At 48.8% G+C, this 21,955-nt stretch overlaps 2 protein-coding genes across 9 annotated transcripts in view; one reads left to right on the forward strand and one right to left on the reverse strand.

Annotated features, from left to right (window-relative positions):
* Positions 1-2,187: 2,187 nt before the first annotated feature.
* JMJD4 (jumonji domain containing 4) lies at positions 2,188-7,550 on the reverse strand. Of its 3 annotated transcripts, none has more exons than XM_082379461.1 (6): positions 7,035-7,550; positions 6,611-6,776; positions 4,408-4,533; positions 3,781-4,012; positions 3,055-3,201; positions 2,188-2,606 (listed from the first exon to the last, which is right to left on the reverse strand). In XM_082379461.1, exons 1-6 carry the CDS (start codon positions 7,297-7,299, stop codon positions 2,304-2,306), a joined length of 1,239 nt encoding a protein of 412 aa, XP_082235587.1. In that variant the 5' UTR covers positions 7,300-7,550; the 3' UTR covers positions 2,188-2,303. The 3 variants fall into 3 exon arrangements, with proteins under 3 accessions (XP_082235587.1, XP_082235586.1, XP_082235588.1); XM_082379460.1 differs by having other exon boundaries at positions 3,781-4,048; positions 7,035-7,549; XM_082379462.1 differs by lacking the exon at positions 4,408-4,533.
* A 208-nt stretch (positions 7,551-7,758) lies between these two features.
* SNAP47 (synaptosome associated protein 47) overlaps positions 7,759-21,955 on the forward strand; it is an 81,128-nt gene continuing 66,931 nt past the window's right edge. For 4 of the 6 annotated variants that reach the window (XR_014241221.1, XM_082379465.1, XM_082379466.1 and 1 more), the window contains exons 1-2: positions 7,759-7,916; positions 18,211-18,754. Coding sequence is in view for 5 of the 6 variants with exons in the window: in XM_082379465.1 (XP_082235591.1) it covers positions 18,255-18,754 (500 nt within the window). In the remaining variant the exon portion in view is untranslated. The remainder of the gene's footprint in view (positions 7,917-18,210; positions 18,755-21,955) is intronic. The other 2 variants (XM_082379463.1, XM_082379464.1) reach the window with 1 other exon arrangement.

Raw genomic sequence — 21,955 nt, forward strand, 5'->3', positions numbered from 1 at the left:
GACAGATGAAATGCAGGGCAATTCTGAGTTACCCTTTCCTCCGTGACGGCTCTGTCACTCAGACACAGAGCAGGGCTCACCTCTCCCAGGCCCTAAGTGATTTGTGCAAGTGACTGTTGAATGCAAGTGGGAGTGCAAGAAGCGGACACAGAATAGAACAAAATGGAGCAAATGATTGTTGAACTACAGATAGCGATTGCAAAGGAGTTGATTATTGATGGCTTAGTGGAATTTGGATGGTGCAGAATGTGCAAGGAAAGATTGATAAGTTGACAGAAACGTGCAAAACAGTAGTTTTGCAGTGAGTGTGCAAGCACTGACTGTTAAATGGCACACAGTGGCTGTATAGGAGGGGAAGCTGGAAGAATAGTGAAGACTAGTTGATAACATGGCCCCAGGGAGTATTCAGTGACTTGCAGTGGGTGCAACAAGACTTTGTTGAATAGCACACAGTGGGTGTGTGAGAATAGAAAATTTGATGGTGAGCATGGGAGGAGCAATTGTTAAATGCTGCAAGAGTGTGCTGGAGTGAAAGTGGGATGCACACGCATAGATTGGCTGTTGAACTGCACATGGCGAGTGTGTAAACAGTGACTGAATGGCAAAGAGGTGTGCAAAGTGTGAAGTCAAATGGAAATGACAGTCATTGGCTTTTGAATTGCACAGTGAGTGAGCAAGGAGACACTGGTCAATGTCATAAGAAGTGGGCACTGGATGAAGCAGAGTGACCAGTGAATATGCGGGGAGTGATTACAATGGTCCATTTTACGTGCCAGTGTGGTCAGGTCATGGTGCACAGTTGTTTGGCTAAATGCCAGTGTCTGGATGTTGCTGTGAACTCAACAGACTTTAAGCAGATTACCTTCCATAATGTGGGTGGGCCTCACTGAATCAGTTGAAGATCTTAAGAGCAAAGGACCTAGGTTTCCCAAAGAAGCACTTCTGCCTCTAGACTGCAACACAGAAACCCTGCCTGAGTTTCCAGCCTTCAGACTCAAGACCGCAAGGTCAACTCTTCCCTGGGTCTCCAGCCTATCCTGCAGATTTAACAATCAACAGCCCTTAACACCTCTTTCTACACATATCCTATTGGTTCCATTTCTCTGGAGAATCCTGAAACTCTATTGAGTGTAATATAGGTGTGCAAGAAGTGGAAACTGGATGGTACATACACGTGTAAAGAGTCTGCAATGACAAAAAATTCTGGACAGGGCAGAATGAGTGCACAAAGAGTGGTTGCTGAATCAAACACTGTTTGCAAAGTGACTTTAGATGGCGGATAGTGGGTGTTCAATGAGTTGAAGTAGTATGGTGCAGAACAGGTGTATGAAGTGTGGAAGAGGCCCAGGTTCCAGCTGGCCTTTTGGGCCCTACCTGGCCTGCAGGGAGACCTTGGGCAAGGCCCTCTCCCTCACTGGGTATGCAGCTGCTAGGGCGGGCTTAGAGTCTCTGAAGGGGAAAGGTGGTGCTGTAGCAAGCAGGAGGGGGATAAACTCACTGGTGCTTTGCCTTGCCCCACTGCCAGCAGGGCCCAGGTGGCACGTCAATGATGTACCTATGACACTTGGGGGGCTTGCATGAAGGACAGCACATGAGCCCTAGAGCCCTGACCAACAGACATCTTTGGCTCAGTGCTGGGGAGGAGGGGGGCACAGGTGGTTCTAGTGTGGGATAGAGACACAGGCCTTTGGTCTTGGGGCTGCCTTGGGCCCCAGTGTCTCCACCCTACACTGAGGGTCTTGCTCCAGTGGGAGATGTGTGGACTCATGCAGGGATGTGGTGCTACTGCACAGGGGGCCCTGCCAGACGAGCCAGCTGCCCTGCACTGCTGAGGATGGGAGGCCTGTCAGCTTGGATGCTGGCCTTTGCTGAGGGAAGGCTGGGGGTGGGGTGGGGGAGAAGAAAACCTAGCCACATGCCACCCCCACTCCTGAGTCCCCAGCACATTCCCAGCCTCCTTGCCGTGGGTCCAAATGGCCAACACCTCCCCATGCACCCCCCCTCACCGGATCCAGTTCCCAGTCCTGGCTGGGACTCACGAGGACAAGGAGCCTGGACCCTCTGGACAGGCATCGGGGCCCCAGGGATGCCAACAGACAGCCAGGGCATGTCAGACCCCAAAGAGCAGGAATTGTGCCTGGGACGCCGAGGTGACAGTTCAACAGGGAAGTGACACATCCCAGGCCACACAGGAGGACAGAGCTTTATTTCCAGAAGGGACCCTAGCACAGGGTGACTGCCTTCCACACTGGTGCCTCCAGGGTCCCCCAAGGATGTGCTGCACCCGATCCTTGCAGCATGCACTAAAGGGATGTGGTGGCGGCCACAGCCTCCTCCAGCTGCTGTAGGAGCTCCTCTGGCCGTGGTGAGAATGCACTGGTGTCCACTTTCTGGAAGTCAGGGTGGGCCACCACGGACTCCAGCACCTCAGCTATGCGGCCAATGTCAAAAGCGGCCTGCTCGGGGCCCAGCCTGGTGCCCTTGCCACCCTCCACCTTGCCAGGACCCATCCCCTTCGCCAGGAGGAGAAGCCTCCTTTCAGCAACGACCTTGAGGAAGTGATAAAATTCCTCGAAATTAATCCCGGAGCAGGACTTCATGATGACCTGGGCCAGAAAGGAACAACCAGTGAGCTGCTGCTCACTCACAGCTCTCGGCAAGTTCTGCTGACCCTGCATCGAGTCTAGGCTACAAAGGGCCCTGAGACACGGTCCAGACCTCGAGGATGGAGACACCTGGGTGCCAGCCGGTGACCACATGGGTCTGAGTCCTGCAGCCTGGAAGCCCCAGAACCCTCACTCACATAGGTAGGCCTGGTTGCCACCAGGCCCCCAAGACTACAGATCTGACCTTAGAGACCACACCCTCCCTTAAGACTGCAGGCTGTCCTGGGGGCTTTTCCATACCCTCCCCCCACTGACGCCCTGGGCCAGGTGAGCACACTCTTGCCCTTGACTGTGGTCCTGGTTCAGGTGAGCCCCCTACCAATCCCCCCACTATAGCCCTGGTGAGCCTCATCCTGTGCCCCCCTCCTGCTCAGACCAGTTGTCCCACCTGGCAGTGGTGGTGCCAGTCGGGCATGCTGTCCCTCCAATCAATGATCTCCTGCTGCACGGCACAGAGCTCCTGCTGCAGGAAGTGCCACATGTTGGCCAGGTTACAGCCGTTGACCCAGTTGTGGTTGATGGAGATGGTGTCCTCCTGGAAGGGGTAGGGCACAGGCTGTCCCCGTGAGCCCACAGGGGGCACCGTCCCCTCCCCATCCTGAGGTCCTCTCAGCCTTCCTCAGCTGGGAGGAGCTGCTTCCATCTCCCAATGGGAGCCAGCAGAGAAGAGGGAGCTGGGATCATTTGAATCCACCATTAGCCCAGAATGGGGCTCCCTAAGGGCTGGGACAACCCCACAGTGTATGGACCCCTTGCCCATTGTTGCCCAGGAAAGCAACATGGGAGGGAGGGAAAGAGGCTGGGGGCCCTCAGCAGTGCTGCATGCAGGGAACCAACACAGCCACATGCAGTAACATCCTTGCGCATGGCCTGCCCCATCCCATACCCAGGCTCTCCCAGAGGGACAGCCTACCCACTCTATGGGATCAGGGTGGGTGGGCTCGGCCCTCTCTCTGCAGGAACGCATTTAGGAAGGTGCCGAGGGCAAGGAGAGCTGCCGAGCAGGCCAAGGGGCACAGGTGAACAGGGGTAAGAGTCAGCCCAGTGAGCCCTGTGGCCTGTCTCCCTGACCCGTCTGGGCCACGGCACATGGGGTAGGGAGTGCCCAGCATACCAGGTTGTGGACTTGATGGTGCCACCCACTGGGCACAAACACCATCTCGCCTGCCTCCTGTGTGACCTCCAGTGGTGGGCTACAGTGATCTCGCATGGGGTGTAGGCGGCTATCCAGGAGTGTGGGGGAGGTCACATCGTAGGGCAGGCTACCGTGGCAATCCCGCAGGGCTTCTTCTTGCCCCGGTGGGAAGAAGAACCACTTTTTCCTCCCGCAGATGTTGACGGACCAGCTGAAGGAGCGGAAAATGTCAGCATGGAACGGCGACCTGTGCAAGAGCTTCTGTTGGTGCTGTGTGGCTTGGATGTGGGCTTTGCTTCTTCTGAATAGACTGGCCAGGCTCAGAGGCCTCAGTGGTCGCCAGCTCTCACACCTGGCCTGTGAGCCAGGTGGGAGGACCAAACCTCCCCCACCCCAGAACATCACACAGGAGGTGCATGAGCTCTTTCCACAGAGGAAAGACGGTAAGTGGGCTTAGAAATGCCAGACGTGGCAGCCAACTCCATGACCTGGCTAACAGGAATCTCTGAGAGGCTCTGGGCAAGAGCTGACACACCAGCAGGAAGGTTCAGGAGAGTGACCAGGGACGGGGTGTAGGATGGTGGGTGGGAGCAGACAGGCGGTTACCAGGTGCCGGTGGGCCCCATGTAGATGAAGCGGTAGTCATCCACGTCCAGGGCATCCCAGTACTCGTTGAGCCAGTCAGATGAGAAGTATATGGGCAGGGTGAACACGCCCTCCGCCGAGGAGTCCCTTTAGAAAGTGGCATGAAGCTACAGCAGAAGTGGCTACAAGCCAACCTCCCGGCACCCACGTCCTGAGTGCATGAAATATCATGAGAGCTTTGAAATTATGTGAATGACCCTGACCTGCCTTCTGGAGTCAGCACCAACCGCCAGAAGTGGGGCCACCTCAGACCACTCAGCCATGGTCCAGCCACCAGATGACCACGGCCCCAAGTGGCCCTAGCTGATCCCTGCCCAAACGACTGAACCAGAGTTGTAAGCAGATGAAATGGCTTTTGGGGGTGCTGTGACACAGCCTAGACAACTTGTACAGGCAGTGACCTAGATGTTCCGGGCTGCTCCCACACCCATTCCAGGATTTCAGCTTCTGGCTGAGCTGGGGTTTAAATGCATCATCTGCATCATGCTGGTTTCCCGAATTTGGGGGCCTCCTCCACTTTTTTAACCACACCAGTGACCTTGATTCTGCCGAGCAGATTCAAAGCCACAGGCCCAGGCATGAGGACAGCCCAGGTACACGGAGGTCCTTTTCAACCCCTCACTCCCCTGGATCCATCCCTACAACCCAACCAATGGGCTCCCAAACAGAGGAGCATTCTAAACCAGCCCAAGGGAGAGTGCAGTTCTACCAACAACATGGTCACACAACACTCTCGGTCAGAGGCCTGACAGGGGAGAGCCTTAGTAGTACCAAACTACCAGTAGTTCCCCAAAACACCATGCAGGTCCCTCCGCTGCCATGCCTTTGTACAGTGACAGACTCCTGCTTATCGTTCAAAACCCTGCTCAGATATCACCTCCCCTGTGGCTACCCCTGCATGCCTGATCCAGGCCTTCCTTTGTTCTTTTTATTTTTGGGTTGCCAAGGAAAACGCAAGACACTTCCTCAAGACTGAATTTCAAATAAACAGTGAACAAGTTTCTAGGATAAGTATGCCCCTTGTAATACCTGGGACATACTTATACCCAAAAAACTACTCGTTGCTTATCTGAAGCACAAATTCACAGTGCACGAGTGTCTGAATCTAGGAGTCCCCATCTGTGCTGTTGGAACAGGAGTCCGTTAAGTCTAGGACCAGAGTCTGGTTGCATCCTAGTGACTGTCTGCTGGGCCAGGTCTCTCTGACAAGTAAGAAGCTGTGTGGCAGATAGTACCAAGGGCAAGCTTTGAGCAGGATGCTGGTGCCCTTCATGTACTCTTGGATTTCTCTTGGGAATCACAAGGGCCTGAATTTTTTTTTTTTTTTTTTTGAGTCTTAGTTCCTGCATCAGCAAAACAAGAATTCGACTGTTCACTCATTCATTAAATGAGCACCTGATCTGTGCCAGGGCCCTGTGCTAGATGGCGGGGGTCTGACTAGGACCTACTCTCTGCTTGTGAAAAGCACACCCCTGGCAGGGGAAATGGCTACAAAACCTGAGGACCATCTCCGAGAGTGGGAAGGCCAGCAGAAGGGGTGGGGCTGACCACAAGAGCGAGGCGTTTCTCAGAGCACATCCTTTGAGCTCCCCAGGTGGAAGAAGCATGTGGTGAGTGGCAACAGATCTCGGAAGGCCTTGTTAAGGAGTTGGCATTGCTTGTTAGTGATGGAGATTTTTAAATGGGTGGGGCACAGTCCTGCTGGAAAGCTCACTTGGACTTTAGCAGCGGGGTGCAGGACTTGAGGCGGGGCAGCTAGTCTGGAGACTGGCAACAGCCAAGGTGGATGATAACAGGCCTGACTTGGAGAAGTAGGTCTGGACAGGGGAGGCTGGTCCCAGGGGCATCTGAGAGGACAGGCAAAGACTGGATGCTGCCAGTTAGATGGAGGTGAAGCTGACAAGCATGGTTCTGGGCAAATGTGACAAAGAAGAGGTGGGTACCACAGCCCATCTGTGCCTCTGCCAGGCCCACATTCCTCAAAGCAACCAAGCCTGTGCAGGCATGGTGAGATGGCCATGATTGGAGAGAATGACACTTCCAACCACGCCGAGGAAAGCGGGTTAAATTCCGAACTGGGGAAAAGATGAGTTCCTCCGTGTGCAGCCAGGGCTCACTCAGAACTGAAAAGCAGTGCTGTGGCCAGTGCTCCAGGCTCCTTTACCTGCACAGATGCCAGTCTTTGAGATAGAGACAGCCCCGTGAAGAGGAGTAGTTTCCCTGAATGTACTCTTTCCAGTAGCTGATGTAGTCTCTGAGGGGCATGTGTTCTTTGGGGTTGGAGTTGTATTCCCGGACCCCACAATTTGCAACAGGTACAACCACGTCTCCTGAAAGGAAAGGGTCAGGGACAAGACTTTTCTGAGAGTTCTCCAGCCTGTCAATCCTCCCTGACCCTGTCCGCCCTCCAACTCATTGCTACACCGCCTCCAGGTGAATTCTTCTGGGGAGTGACTCATGCCTTGCCTCCCTCAAGCCCTCTGTGGCTGTCCTCATTTGCGCCCTCCCTCACAGTCCGACCTAAGAGTCTAGTCCTGTGTTTGCACTCCATGCTGTTCTTGCCCAGGGCACTCACGCTCAGTCCTTACCATAGTTCTGAAGCAGATAATCGAAGTTGGGCTTTCCGCTGGGTGTCACCCAGAGCCTCCTGCTGCCCCAGCCCTCAGTGAAGGCGCTGGAGAAAACACACGGTAAGTTAGGAAGCAGGTAACCCTTGAAGAAGTCGGCGTAGGAAAAGGAGTCCGGCTTCTCGATGAAGTCCACACGGTCAAGTTTCGGGCAGACCCTGCGGGGGAGACACCCCTCGAGGCCTCGGAAGTGGCTCTCGGCGAACACGCGCGCCTCCCTGTCCATCCCCGGCCAGGTTCGGCGTCCTGGCGTGCGGGGTGCGTGGGGTGGGAGTCCGCCGGGGGGATCTGGAGGGCTGCCGGGAACAGGGCGGGGCTCGGAGGGGGGGTCGGAGGAGCTGCCGGGCACAAGGAGGGCTGCGGGGCGGTCACAGGGGCTGCGCGGAGTCGGGAGGGGCTGCTGGGGACAGAGCGAGTGCTCGTGGAGGTCCAGAATGCGGCTTCCGGATTCCCACTTCTCTGCTCTTTAAACAGGGAGGTGAAAAAGGAAGTATTTGCTAAACCTACTTCCGGAGTACACGCTCTGAGCACCCGCGGCTCACAGCCCCCAGCCGGCCAGAACGAAACCGGCGAGGTACAGACACTCATAGGCCGCAGTCGTACCGGAGCAGTCGAGCGGAACCAAGAGCCCGCGGTCTAAGTTCCTGCCGGAGCCTGAAACACAGAGAGCCAGTTCTTGGGCGCATGCTCGCTGCATGCTACCGCCCTCACCCGGCGCAGGTACGGGAGCGGCCCCCAGCGCCATCCTCCCAGCTCCGGGTGCCCCGCCCTCCGCGGCTTCAGAGATTGTTGAACGGTGTCGGCCTCGAGTCCTGTCGACTTCGCGCCTCCCCCGCGACTCAGGTAAGGTGTGTCTCCAGTCTGCAGCTGGGTCTGTGCCCTTCCGTCAGGGTCCCTCCTAACGCGACCGCCGAAGTGAGGACTCCTCCTCTTTCCAACGTTCCAAGGACTACGGAAGGTGGTGGGATGTGGGCTGGGCTAACAGAGAGGCACAAGGGCCAAAGGTGGGGTCTTGAGGGGTGCTGGGGACCTGGAGGGGATGCTGGGGGACTAGGGCGATGGTGGAGGCCTAGGGGGATGATGGGGACTTGGAAGGAATGCTGTAACTTGCCGGTGATGGTGGGACCTGGTGGGGATGCTGGGGGACTAGGGAGGTGCTGCGGGCCTAGGGCGATGCTGGGGACCCGGAGAAAATGCTGTGGACTAAGAGAGGATGGTGGGGCCTGAAGGGCATGGTGGGGACCTGGAGGCATGCTGGGGGACTAGGGCGACGGTGGGGACCTGGAGGGGATGCTGGGGGAATAGGGTGGGTCTGAAGTGAAGGTGTGGGGGATCAAGGGTGGGGATATGAGGCTGTGCACACCAGCAGACCTGAAATGGGGGACATCAAAGAGGGACTTGGGTGGGGGTGACACGTCAGGGTCTCAGCATATTGGAGAAATAGATGTCCTTCCTACCCATATCAATATGGAAAGGAAGAAAACAGTTTCATTACTGTATGAGCAGATTACGTGCATGTAAGGCATCTTCAAGAGAGTACAGAGCTGGGCAGAACGTCACACATTTTACACACAAGGAAGCAGAAGAATGAACTATTAAGACCTCTCTCATCTCCTTGAGGGAAAAATAGATGCACCTGTGTAGTCTGCGGCTGATGAGAGACTCCTGCCTCAGTTCTGGAGGTCCGTGTTTACCGCTCTGAGTCAGCAGGTGGTGACTGCCCTGTAAAATCTGAACACTGAATTTGTTTCATTCCTGACGAAAGGAAACACTCAAAGGGCAGGGAAGGGGCAACTTCTTCCCCTTTATTAAACAATGAAGATGTAATCTTGTTTATCTACCCTTATAGATGGCATAAGTGAGATTCTGGGGATATGAGGGCTCTGAGCTTTGGAGCGGGGCTTGAGGGGGGACTCTTTCCAAGGGGTATGAAGCTTATGCAGAAGGTGAACAGCGAGGACCGGAAGTGGGGAAAGGCAGAGAAGGGGAGGACTAGGAAGAAAGTGAGTTAGGGAGAGTCTGAAGTCCAGGTAGAGGAGGGGTCTAAAGTGGGAGCTGAGAACATGGGCAAGATGGGACAGTGGAGAGTTCGTTGCAAGCAGAGCAGTGTGAGGGGTTGTGTGATTCTGCGTGCACTGTACTCCCTTCCCAGTCTGTCTCATTGTACCTCACATGGTCAAGCTGTGGAATTCTTCATTGGGCCAGTGTTGGGCAGAAAGTTAGAATGCGCTGGGAAGTTAAAATGGAGAAAAAGAGTCACCCTTAATTCCATCCAGAGATGAGCATTTTTTTGTTTCTTGATATAGAGTTATCCTTCCAGGCATGCACTCATTCATTTTTTTTCTCTTTGTCCCTCCCTGCGCACACACACACACACACACACGTCTCTCTTTCTATTTTATATGTATGTAAGTTTATATATGTAAGCTTTTGCTGCTTTTAACTTTTTAAAAAAATTAACAGATGTCAATTTCTTGCCACATATTGACCAGATGTTCCTTAATTATTTGATTTTAGTTGTGGTGAGTGCAGATCATGGAAGGCAAATAGAAAAAGTGTGGGAAGCAGAATGTTCATAATTGTCTAAAGAACTGGGAAATATGGCTCAAAGTTTGCCTCACAGGGGAAATATGAAACTCAGATAGACATTGCCTGGGAAGAATCCCAGGATTCCAGCTTCTGAAGCTCTGTGGTTGAGACTAAGTTTCACAAGAAAGGGGACACTTTAGGCCAGCAGGTCCACATGCTCCCCAGGATTGTTGGGGCAACTGAACCAGTAACTCAGGGTAGGAGAGAAGGTCTCCTTTCTTGAGCATTTGCCCTGGGCCAGGCATTTTGTCCTGTATTTCCCCTAGTTCACATGATGGCTCGCTGGTGTTGACAGTATTATCACAGCTATACGCATGAGGCTCTGACATAACTAGGGAGAACAGGGGACTGGAACACAGGTTTGTGTCCCTCCAAGGCCACTAGACGGCAGCCCTGGCATCACCTGGGAACTGGTGGGAAATGCAGATTCCTGGGCCCCACCCAGAACCTGACTCAGAATCTGGGAGCAGGGTACTGCTCTAAGCCTTGTCACATCTCAGTGACACAGCCACGGAGGGCCAGAAAGAAAAATGGCAGGAGGGGAGTTTAAAAGTTAGCATTTTGTGGGAGATGCAGTGGGAATAACATAAAATCCTAGTTCTCTGCTCTGAGAGGTTAGAAAGATAGCGTGTACTATGTGAATAGGCTATGTTATTGCAGTGAAACACCCCCAAACCTCCCCGGTTGAAAGTGGGAGCCTCTGAGGAGCAGGAGGTAAAGGTAATGGAAAAGACTGGCCACTGGTGCCTGGAGACACTGCTCCCACTGTTCTGACTCTAAGCCTTCTTGTGGTCAGGAGTTATTGGAAGGTGTATAAAATGTTGCTTGGTCTGTTACTTTGGAAATTAACTAAAAATAAGATGTTTACTTGATACTGAGTCTACTCCAGGGCACAGGTCTGATGGAAGTGCTAAAAGAGATCCGTTATACTAATTGCAGTGTGTTAATAAGTTCAGTCCCTGAGACCCTTCATTTCTTCCCCAGGAGCATCACTGAGTGGATGAGTCTCAGACACTCTTGAGGTACCTTGCCATGACCTCCCCTCCCCAATTCAGCAGGCATGTTGTGTTTTCACTGGGAGATGTGGGTTCCCGTTTACAGCAGGTGAGGACCGAATAAGAACTCCGTGAACTTAGCATAGAGTGAAGACCTAGTTCAGCAGATAGAGGGAAGAAAACTGTCCACAGAGGACACAGTTAATGTTTTCACATCATACGATTTGTGGTTCACTCAACACATATTTAATGGGTTCCTATGATGCACCAGCATTATGCACAAGGCACCCTCCTTGTAATGTTTGCCTTCTCCATTGTTTTGACTGAGTTGGTCAACATGTAAGCACATTCACAGGCTTTTTGGAATTATGGTGAGTACTGTGGTTGGTGAGTGCTGTGGTTGGTGAAGGGGCAAGGATGCCACTGGAGCAGAGACCTGGAGAGTGAGGTAAAGTTGGCTGTTCAGAGCCCTAGGAGCAGCAGGTGGGGAGCCTGAGACAGGAACAGAGCAGAGTAGAGAGAGGGTACGGGCTGGGCGGTGAGGCTGTAGTTAGTAAAGCCTACGTGACTTGGGTGGCGACTTTGGAGTTTGCTCGAGGTACATAGGGAAAGGTTTCAGCAGAAGAATGATATTTTCTAATTTTGTTTTATGACTGTCACATTGGCTGCTGGCTAGAGAACGGGTAGTGGGGGGTAGAGTGAAACAAGGAGGTCAGGTGGGAAGTTGTCCAGGAGAGTAATGACAGTGTTGCATAGTCGTGTGGCTGTGGGGATGGGGGGCGGTGCAGAGGGCAGATGTGAGATACAACTGCCAAAACTTGCTGACGGATTGAGAGGGATGAGGAAGAGGGGATCCAGGAGAACTCACCTGTCAGTGCCTTCACTGAAATGCAGGAGCAGATGGAGGGGCTTGCTAAATTGCAGATGCCTGTTAGATGGTCAGGTGGAGATGCCCAGGCAATACTCAAGTCTCAGAGAGTCTGGGCTGGAGAGGGAAGTTTGGCAGGGCAGGCAACAGCTGGAAGGTGATATTTAATGCTGTGAAACTGTGTTGACTGACTTAGAGAGTATTGATTAAGAGGACCAAGTTTGTGACCTGGTCATTCCAGCATTTAGCAGTCAGGTGGAAGAGGAAGAATCAGCAGAGGAGACTGAAAACAGGCCCCAGGGGGTGGGAGACCAGGGGAGCATGGTGTCCAGGAAACCAAGACATGATGTGTCTCAGGAGATGGGCAGGTGTGTTGGACAGAGGTTAGAACAGATGTGGGCATTGGATTTGGCCACCTGGAGGCCTGGACAGAGAAGTGTCAGTGAGTGGCGGGGACAAGAGCCTGTCTGGAGGGGGAGATCCCTGGCGGGTGGCTGGGGGGCAAGCACAGGGAAGCATTTGGAGTCTCTTGGAGGAGAAGTAAGTGGAGAGGACTGCGGGGATGTGGGGAGGGTGTCTGTTTTAAGATGGTCTTAGAGTGTAAACTGATGAGATGATCTAGGACAGGTTGGTAAACTATGGCCCATGGGCCAAGTCTGGCTGCCACCTGTTTTATAAGTGAAGTTTTATTGGAACAGCCACACCCCTTTGTTTCTGTATTGTTGCTGGCTGCTTCTACTCTACAATGGCAGAATAGTTTAAGGGAGACCATGTGCTCACAAAGCCTGAAATATTTACTACCTGGCCCTTAGGAAGAAAACAGCATGCCCTTTCCTAGTGTTGAAGGGATGGAGACCAGACTAGAATCTGGTCTTTGAGGGAGGGAGCGGGGACACTGCTTCCCGCAAACTGTATACGGAGACCAGAGGAAAGGCAGGACACCCAGGGACAGGTGTGGTATCAGAGTCCTCAGCTGAGGGAGAAGGGAGGGTGTGGGTGGGGTCATTCTAATGCACACGGGAATGTTGTTCTCACTTTGGCCCTTCCACTTAATCCTCATTTATTTTGGTCTGTTGGGAAAGCTGCCATGGAAATCTGTGGTAGGAAAAGTTGTGGCCACAGGTTTTTCCTTTTGCTTTTTCCTTGGTATTTGTCAAACCTGAGTACTTTTCTCATATTTCTTGTATTAGTACAATCATGAGAAGTGTTTTTGTTCTTCTCTTAAATTTTCTTTCCTCTAACTTTTATCTCTTTTTGAATTTTAGAATAGAGCTGATATTGTCCTTGGGTCTTTTAGTTATTTTCATGGTTAAACAGAGGCCCAGAAGATGAAATAGCTTTTCCGCAGTCATAAAGTTTGTGGCAGAGCTGGAGTTGGAACTACAGCATGGTTCCTTGGATGCTGCAATGCCAGACTCAATAATTCTTTGGGGAATTTGTGCATAATCTCACTCAGTGCTCAAGGAATACCTCTCAGAGTACACATTCAGGAATGACAGCTCGGGTCAGGCAATTGTTAATATAAATTCAATTTTCATGCTAAATCATAGTCTCAAAGTATGGGGAATAGCGGTAAACAAGATATGGCCCCTCCTCGACTCTCTTGGGGGTGGTTTATGGCAGACAGGGGGTGGCCAAGTGGCAGGAGGCTCTTTTCAGCCAGGAGGACCAGAGTCTAGCTGGTTTCAGGGGCTGACCCGAGCTGTGAGCACGTTGCACTGACTGAGGCCAGAGGTACCTTGCCTCTGACATTTGTCTTGGACGTGGAAACACTGAAAACCATGGTTGATGGGGTTAGTAGTCCCTAATTCTGAGAGTAAAAACTTTTCTATTATTCACATCTGAATAACTGCCGAGTGGCCTCATGGCAGGACAGTGCTAGCAGGTTGTGCAGGTGGCTCGCCGGGGACCTCACAGCTCATGGGGGACTGTAGGTGTGTCAGTCATAAAAGCTGAAGGTCTACACGTCCTTGCTTCCCTGTCCTGTGAGAAGCCCTAGTCCAGCGACACTCTGTAGTCTGTTTTATGTCTGTTTCAGAGTGCTCAGGTGAGTGTCCTTCTCACTAGGGAGAAAGGTCTGATGAAGACACTTTGGCTTTACAGTTCCATTTGTCCAGAGTGAACCATTGTTAAAGAGGAAAGGCACCCTCCCAGCTGATCTGCCCCAGGCAGGGAGCTTCCACACAATCCCACTGTGTGCAGGGAGCTCACAGGTAAAGTCCCTAAAGAAGATGACACCAGTCTTCTGTACAGGAGGTCAGGAGTTTTAAACACCTGAGATCTTCATTAGCTTTCCAGTGACATAAGAGCATGGGTTTCCTGGATCCTTTACAGAGCCCTGCTGAGTTGGGAGTATGAGATTGTTTGTTTGTAGTGTTGAGATTCCCCTTGGTCTGGCATTCATCATCATGTTGCCCAAGAAGATGGATTCTTGGGTTTGTGTCTCCTTGGGGAAGTTTCTGACCCCATAAGCCTCAGGCTCCTCTGTGACTCAGAATGGTCATTCCTACTGACGCACAAGAAGGTGGCACCAGACCTGAGAGTGGAAAGTCTCTGCTTCTTCCTGCTCCAGCCCTGCTACATTCTTCAAGTAGGAGGTTTGCCTTCCTTATAGTCTTAATCTGCAGTAGTCTCTTCTAGAATGTTCTTTACCACTTACTGTTTTTGCAATTCAGTGCAAGTATCTGCAGTCTTATTGCTGCTTATCTTTAACTGTATATGTTCTGTCTCCTTACCCCTGTACCCTCTGGTCCCTGCACTGTATTGTATGTCCTTAAATATGTAGGTCCTAAGGCTATTACTTTTTCAGAATTGACACTCAGAGAAAACACTTGAAGATGCTAATGCTCCTGAAAGAGTATTAGCCAAGCTATCAGTGGACTTTTAGAGCTTCTGCCATGATAGAGTTGTGCTCATTCATTTGTTGAATGAAGTGAGTTGGAGATGATCTCTGTGGTCCCTCCAGCCCTGACATCATTTTGTTGTGATGACAAAATTCTCATGCTTAATATGGCAGCTTTCTTTTAGGTTTGTCCTAATTTCAGGTATTAGTAATTAGCAGAGCTGGTAAACTGGACTGATTTGTAGTACTGAGTAACGGGTTGATTGGCACATATGCATATCTGGGAAGTTTGGGTCAGTCCTTGCTACTGTGATTAAGAGAAGTTCTAGAGTGTACTTGGGAAGTACTTCAATCTGATTAACATAGGAGTTAAATTTATTTCTCTTATAATGGAATCAAGTTGTTTGGCACTTTAGTTTTGTGTACACTAGGCATATTCTTCCTTCTTTTTTTCTCCTCTTTTTCACTGTCATGTTTGTTTTTGTGGCCAGGTGCTGTCTATAGCCAACTCTGATCAGCTGGTGAAAACTAATGAGACCAAATGACAGATTCTGGGTATGGTGATGTTTTAGCAGTCGTTAAAGAAATGGAATCAAGAGTAGACTCTTCACATTCCTAATAGATGAGCTGAGTTAGTTCTGTAGATACTTAGTAGTATTCACAATGATTGTAATAACACCTGTAGCATATATTAGGTGCCAAGTACTCTTCTAAGCACCTTTCACGTTATCAGTTCAGTTAAGCCTTACAGCTGCAGTGTGGGATAGGTACAATTATTATCCCATTGACAGATCAGGAAGTGGAGGTAGCGGGGCTGAGTAGCCAGGGGTCACACACAGATGAGTGGGAATACCTGCCATTGTCCGTATGAGAGGTTTGTGCTGTAGTCTTCCAGCTGTGCTGCTACCTAAGGCAGTGATTTCAGATGTTTTTGAAATTGTAATGCCCACCTGAAATTTAGTTTTGGTATATCTTTCATATGTACATTTATTATTATTAATTTTTAATAAAATTTTATATTATTACTAAATATTTAGTAAATCCTTCACTGAAGTATTAATGAAGAAAAATGAACAAATCATGAGAACAGAAAATGCACAAATCTTGAATTATCACAAAATTAATACACCCAGGGCAAGAAATAGAACATTACCAGCACCACAGAGTCAAGGCCTCCTTTCTCCCCAGTTATAACCACCATTCTGACTCCTGTTTCTGAACTTTTCATACTTATTTTTAAAATGAATTAAAGTTTGGGGAAAGTTTTAATTCCCATAAGTCAAATAGAAACATCCTAGGGTGTTATGAATTGATAGAGTTGATTTGTAGAGTTTGCTTCCTAAATATTTAGCTTAATAGAGATTCTCGTATGAAGAACCCATACCCAAAGTAGAATGATCTTTGTGTTGCACATCACTGTTGGGGATTGTGAAGGGTCTGAGACTTTATTGCGGGTTGAAGAGTGAGCCTGTCATAGTTTTGTAGATGTGGCAGAAGAGAGGAGGCCCTCTGTCGGAGAGAAAGGGCCTGTTATGCATGGCACAGCAGGATTCATGTGTGCATCTGTTCCCCTTGCCCCCTGCATTTTGAGGGCCCAGGTGGATGCTGCATATACCATGGGTTTGTGTCACAGCTTATGAGGGGACTGCTAGCAAATCTGCCCAACACTTGCCTCCAAGGGGACACTGACCTATTATCCTGGTCAGGAAACAGATCTTCTTTCAACCAGGAGGGAGACACTGTCCACAGTTATAAGGAAGATAGTCTGGGACAGTTTTTGGTACATAAAATTTTATGTTAGTTTTTGACATAAAATGTGGAGAAGCTCCATGAAGAATTGCCTCCATAATGTCCATACCTTGTATGTACAGTATTTAATTAAGCAGTAGGATGAGACCAGCCTGAGCATTGACCTCAGCTATGCTGAGGGTCACAGACAGACAGATACCATAAACCACGAGTGTCTGTTCCATTCATTCAGTCACAAAGTATTTCCTGAGTTAGGATTATGAATAAAATATGGTCATTGCCCTTTGAGAGCTTGCAGTCAAATAACAAGTGGTCGTCCTACCATTTAACAGGTACAGTAAGTGTGTGTAAGTTCCATACAGCCCTACAAGGGAGAGAGGGTGGGAGAGACCGAGGGCTGGATGGGGCCTCTCTTACTCTGGAAAGAAGATTGCAGTGGCAGTGGGGGGGTATTTTGGAGTACCAAGGGCAGGAGACCAATTAGACTGCCACTATAGTCCACTTAAGACTTCCTTACATTCCTTATCATGCCTACAACCCTATGAGCTTTGGGGTTTTGTTTGCATTAACATACTTCATATTTAATGATACATTGCCTAATCTCAAACCACTTTGTTTCTTTATAATTAGGAATCTCAATTCAATGCAGGTTCTTCAGGTGCAGGTACTACCTTTTTGTTTTTTGCTCTCCAGGCTTGTGCTGCTTGATGTGGCATCTAGTACAGTAATTACATTGAAGAGTCTGAGTCTTTAGAATATAACTCAATGAGGAAGTTTATAGAATTCCAGTGGACTCTAAGCTCCATGAGCCAAGGACTGTGTCGTTGTTTCTTTTGTACTTGCAGCCCAGCATGGCATGGTGGGGGCTTAAAACTTGTTAACCAAATGCAGAGAATCCCTGTACCCATTCTGTGAAAGTCCACACATTTCAATATTTTTAGAGATAATATGTCTTCTCCTATTTTTATAAGTGAAATCATGTCATAATTAAACTCGTGTGTGTGTGTGCACGCACGCACGTGCATGCATGCAAGAGAGAGAGAACGAGGAGGGAAAGAAAGAGGGAAGGAAGGAAAGAAAGAAGGAGAGAAGGAAGAGAAAGGAAAGAAGAAATACCACATTACAGGTGGACCTCTAATTGGAAGAGCATTGGACTAGGCATTACCCTGCCTAGTTCTAGCCATGTTAATATCATGAACTTGTGGTTTGACCTTGTACAAAGTCCTCATCTTTTCTTGGCCTTATATTGTTTATCTGTACAATGAGAAGATTGGACTAAGTGTTCTACAAGGGTTGTTTCAAATCTGTCATTCATGACTTTTTAAAATGCATCGATAGGGAATTCCCTGGCAGTCCAGTGGTTAGGACTCCACGCTCTCACTGCTGAGGGCCTGGGTTCAGTCCCTGGTTGGGGAACTAAGATCACACAAGCCGTACAGCACGTCCAAAAAAAAAAAAAAAAGCATTGATAAGTGCAAATGGTAGATAAGAATAGTACACCTTTGTTATGTATAACTATATAAAACTATATATAAAATATATACATATAATTATATAATCATGTAGAACCCTGTAAAATTAGTTGGGATTACAAGAATGGAAAAGGTTGTCTGTAGGATTATTTTCTATATGAAACTAAGTAAATTTATAAAAATTTCAAAAGGAGAATGTTAGTTTGGAAACTTGTAGAGTGTGTAGTTGATAGGGGTAATCACAGCTGATGGTGTTCCTATGAAGAATCCTTGGGTGGTCGTTTCCAGTGATTTTCTTCTTTCGGTCACATCAGCTGTGGACCCTGGTCCCAGTGGGGGTGCTCTGGTGGGTGAAGAACCCCTGGGGACCTTGATGCTTTGGATCAAGCACAAGTCTGGCCCCAGCCCTTACCTCTCTGCTGATTAGGGCAAGGTCTTTATCCTGCCTATCACAGGTGGTGTGAGAGTCCTTGCTAGGTGAGGACCTGGCCGTGTGCTGGAGTCTCCAGTGTGCTTGGAATCCAGACCATACCGTTGCTGTCGGTGTCCTAGTGTCTCTCGTCCAAATGTGATGTCCTATTTTAGGCTCATCTATCCACTAATTTGTCCCCCTCTCCTTCAGAGGCAGAGTGACCTTGGCCGTGGTACAACTGACCTAGGAACCAGATGAGCAGAGACATCTGCGTCCACACCTGGCCATGCTCCTATTATTTAGAACTTGAGAAGCAATGGGTCCCTGGAAAACTTTCATTAACTTCTCTCTCACTAAAATTTATGACTGATAAAACTAGAGAAATTCTTGTCAACTTTCCCCTTTCTAGTATAATTGAGATCAAGAAAGAAGCTTCTCATTTTATCTTCAGTTCTATTACCATCCTGGAAAAGGACCACAACAAGCACTGGTTCAGTTCCTTGCAGCCTAGTCGAAATGTCGTTTTCAGCATCATCGAGCATTTCTGGAGAGAGTTGCTGTTGTCCCAGTCAGGAGCTGCTGTTGAGGAATCATCCTCCCCCATGACCAAGGGGAAGGAGTTGACTGGTCTGATGGCCTGTACCCAGAAGCGTCTGGAAGACACAGCCAGAGTCCTCCACCATCAGGGCGAGCAGCTTGACAGTATCTCGAGAGGCCTGGACAAGATGGAATCTGACCTGGATGTGGCTGACAGGTAAACAAACACTGTAATCCTAACCTGACCTTTGGATGGCTGTGGTATGGTATCTTTTCCATCATCCTGTATTTATTACACATTCAGCCTTCTGAAAACACAAGCTGTGCCCCTGTTGTGGACAGTTACACTTGGCTGACTGCTGTGGGCGTGCAAGTAATGAGGGCCAGCGTTCACTAAGTGTGCAGTATGTGCCAAGGACAGTTTTAAGTGTTGAAGGGGGATTACCTCACTGAATCAGCAGACAAGCCAAGAAGAGTGTGTTGTTCTTCATTTTACCCATGGGGAAACTGAGGCTGAGAGGCCGGGTAATTTGTTCAAGATCACACACACTAAGTTTGTTAGCGTAGTTTATCTTAATTTCTTTTCCATAGCTGTAGAGCAGCAAGGTTTGAGCCAAAGCATTTTGGCTTCAGAAGCTGCCATCTTAGCCACTGCATTAGCCACTCTCAAACCTTCAGTCTTGGGGACCACCCCACCCACCTTAAAAACTGAGGACCCAAAGAGCTTTTGTTGATGTGGGTTATATATACCGCTATGCATCATATTTTTTTAAAACTAAGAAATTAAATAATTATTTATTTAAAAAGTACAATGATAAATCCATGACCTAGTAACGTAAATAACATTTTTTTTAATGAAAAATAACTTTTATAAAGCAAAATGTGTAGTGAGAAGACTGGCACTGTTTGAGATTTTTGTACCTCTCTTTAAAGTAAAGCTTAGCAGAAAACAGCTGGATTCTCATGCCTGCTTCTGCAGTCAGTCTGCTGTGATATCACAAGTCACATGGTATCTGGGAACTCCACTCTACACTCATGAGAGAATGAGAGTAAAAAGCCAAATAGCCAAATAGGGTTGTAGTATTGTATGAGGTGACTTTGACCTCCCAGACTCCTTTGGAGGGTCTCAAAGACCACACTTTGAGAAGCGCTGCACTGACTATAAGACATATAAAGTAAGTCAGGGATCTTAGAGTCTAGTAGGAATAACCTCTCCCCCATGTCTGGAATGGTTGCTTGAGAGCTCAGGATGAGGTGGCAGCCTCTCAGTGATGGGCCCTGAGTGTGGGCCCCCCGTCTCTCAGACCAGGGCTGCATGGCTGCTGTTTGTGAGACCCCTTGCCTCTGAGTGACCCCACTCTGCAGTTACCACCTGTTGCTATTTCTAAGCACTGTGTGGTAAAGGGTATCGTGCTAGAGCTACAGGGAACAGGGCCCTGCATCTTATTCTTAGAGGGGTGCTTATGGTGGTTGAGAGGTAAGATCACCAGACCTTTGTGAGTTTTCCTCATGGGAACATGGCTAGACATTCTTCCATCCTCCCTTGCAGTTTGGGGTTTATATGACTGAGTTGTGGCAGAAGTGATGTAGGTCACTTGCAGGCCTAGTCTCTAAAAGCCCTCCTACCCAATCTCTAGTACTGTTTTCCCCTTTACCTGCTGGAATCCTCCAGGACTTGAAGGCCTTAGGACAGAAGCATTAGTTAGACAGAGTTTAGGACCTCAAATGGCTTCCCAGAGCAGAACCCTGACCCCAGCCCTCAACTGGACTACAGTGTGAACAAGAAATAATCCTCTGTTGGGGCTAGGCCCTTAAGATTTCAGGAGTTGTTTGTTATAGCAGTCAGCCCTCGCAGACTAACACAACATTCCTGTAGGAAATTGAGACACCTATTAAATATCTTCAATACATAACAGGACATAGAGACCAGAGATTTAGAAGAATATTCATTTGCACTGGAAATCAAAGAAATGCACACTAAAATAATGGAAATCTTGGTTTCAGTGATTAAATTAGTAACAATTAGAAGTAAGAATACACAATACCAACTGAGGATAGTGAATAAGCATTTTCATACACTGCTTATTAGGAATGACAATTGGTATAATCCTTTTGGAGAACAATTGGGTGGTTTGTAAATCTTCTTTTGACAAACAACAAAGTGAAAGGATGAACCTGAGGCTGGGAGAAAGTATTTGTGATACCTACCCATATCCCAACAAAGGATTAATACCCAGCTAGTTAAAGGCAAAATGAGAAAAAGGCAATTCAGCAGAAAAGTTAGTAAAGGCCGTTGACTGGAGTTTAGGCTAAGAAGCTACTATAACAGAGATCCAAAAATATTGTGATTGAAATAAGCTAGACCTCCATATAATGGTCCAAAGGAAGGTAGTTATCCCAGGCAGATAGAAAGCTCTGCTTTAGGCCTTCACCTCTAGCTGCATGTTGTCTAGAAGGTCTCCTGTCTTATCACATGGCACCATCACTACATCAAAAGTTGCTGGTATCACTCATTTGCAGCCAATGGGAAGGGGGAACAAAGAGGGAGGCCAGGGAACCTTGTCTTTAAGAAGGTGACCCCAAAGTTGCACATATTACTTCTGCTCATATATTACTGGTAGGACTTAATCTCATAGTTACACCTAGGGCTGTGGTCACAGTGTTTGAGAGCAGTGCTCTGTGGTCTGAGAATATCTGGTCTCTCTTCCCATGACAGTCCTAGATTTATGCAGTTATAGTGTTTTCAGTAGTCTTCACAAAATGTGATCTCTTCTCTCTCTCTCTCTCTGTCCCTCTGTCCCTCTGTCCCTCCTTCCCTCTCTGTCTCCCTTTCTATCTCCCTGTCCCCCTCCCTCTTTCTTTCTCTTTCTGTACTGAGAGTGAAGGGTGAGTTTTCTGAATTCTACGGTTTTTGGAATCTCTAATCTGATTTAATTTAGATTTAAAGCGACTAATAACTCTTATTTCAAGTGGTATAGAAGGCACTGATGATGTGGCAATGGTGATATGTAAAATAATCATCATGGGATACTCGTAATCAAATATTTTAAAAAGGCTCTGAGTGACCATGTATTTGATACCTAACAACATTTTTGTCAGACTAGTGAGTAATGAGATTGGCTCGCTGCTCTAACTCTACTGGACAAAGTGTGGAAAGGAAAGGATGGGTTCAGAGTGCCCCATAATGACCTGAACATTTCTATATCTGCCTTGAAAGAAAACCTTAGCTCCCGTAGCTGCAGCACTGAGATCTTTGAAAATCAGATCCGGTGTGTGTCATCCTGTGAGTGACTAAATTACAATGTAAATTGAAATCCCAACTTTGCATGGTGTCTGCTGTTAAACTGAGGGTATTGATAGGGGAGAAATGGGATCCTGAAAATTGGAATGTAGACATATGGGAAGATCCTGATGAAAC

The sequence above is a fragment of the Balaenoptera borealis genome, assembly GCF_965194805.1.
Source record: "Balaenoptera borealis genome assembly, chromosome: 2".
NCBI lineage: Eukaryota > Metazoa > Chordata > Mammalia > Artiodactyla > Balaenopteridae > Balaenoptera > Balaenoptera borealis.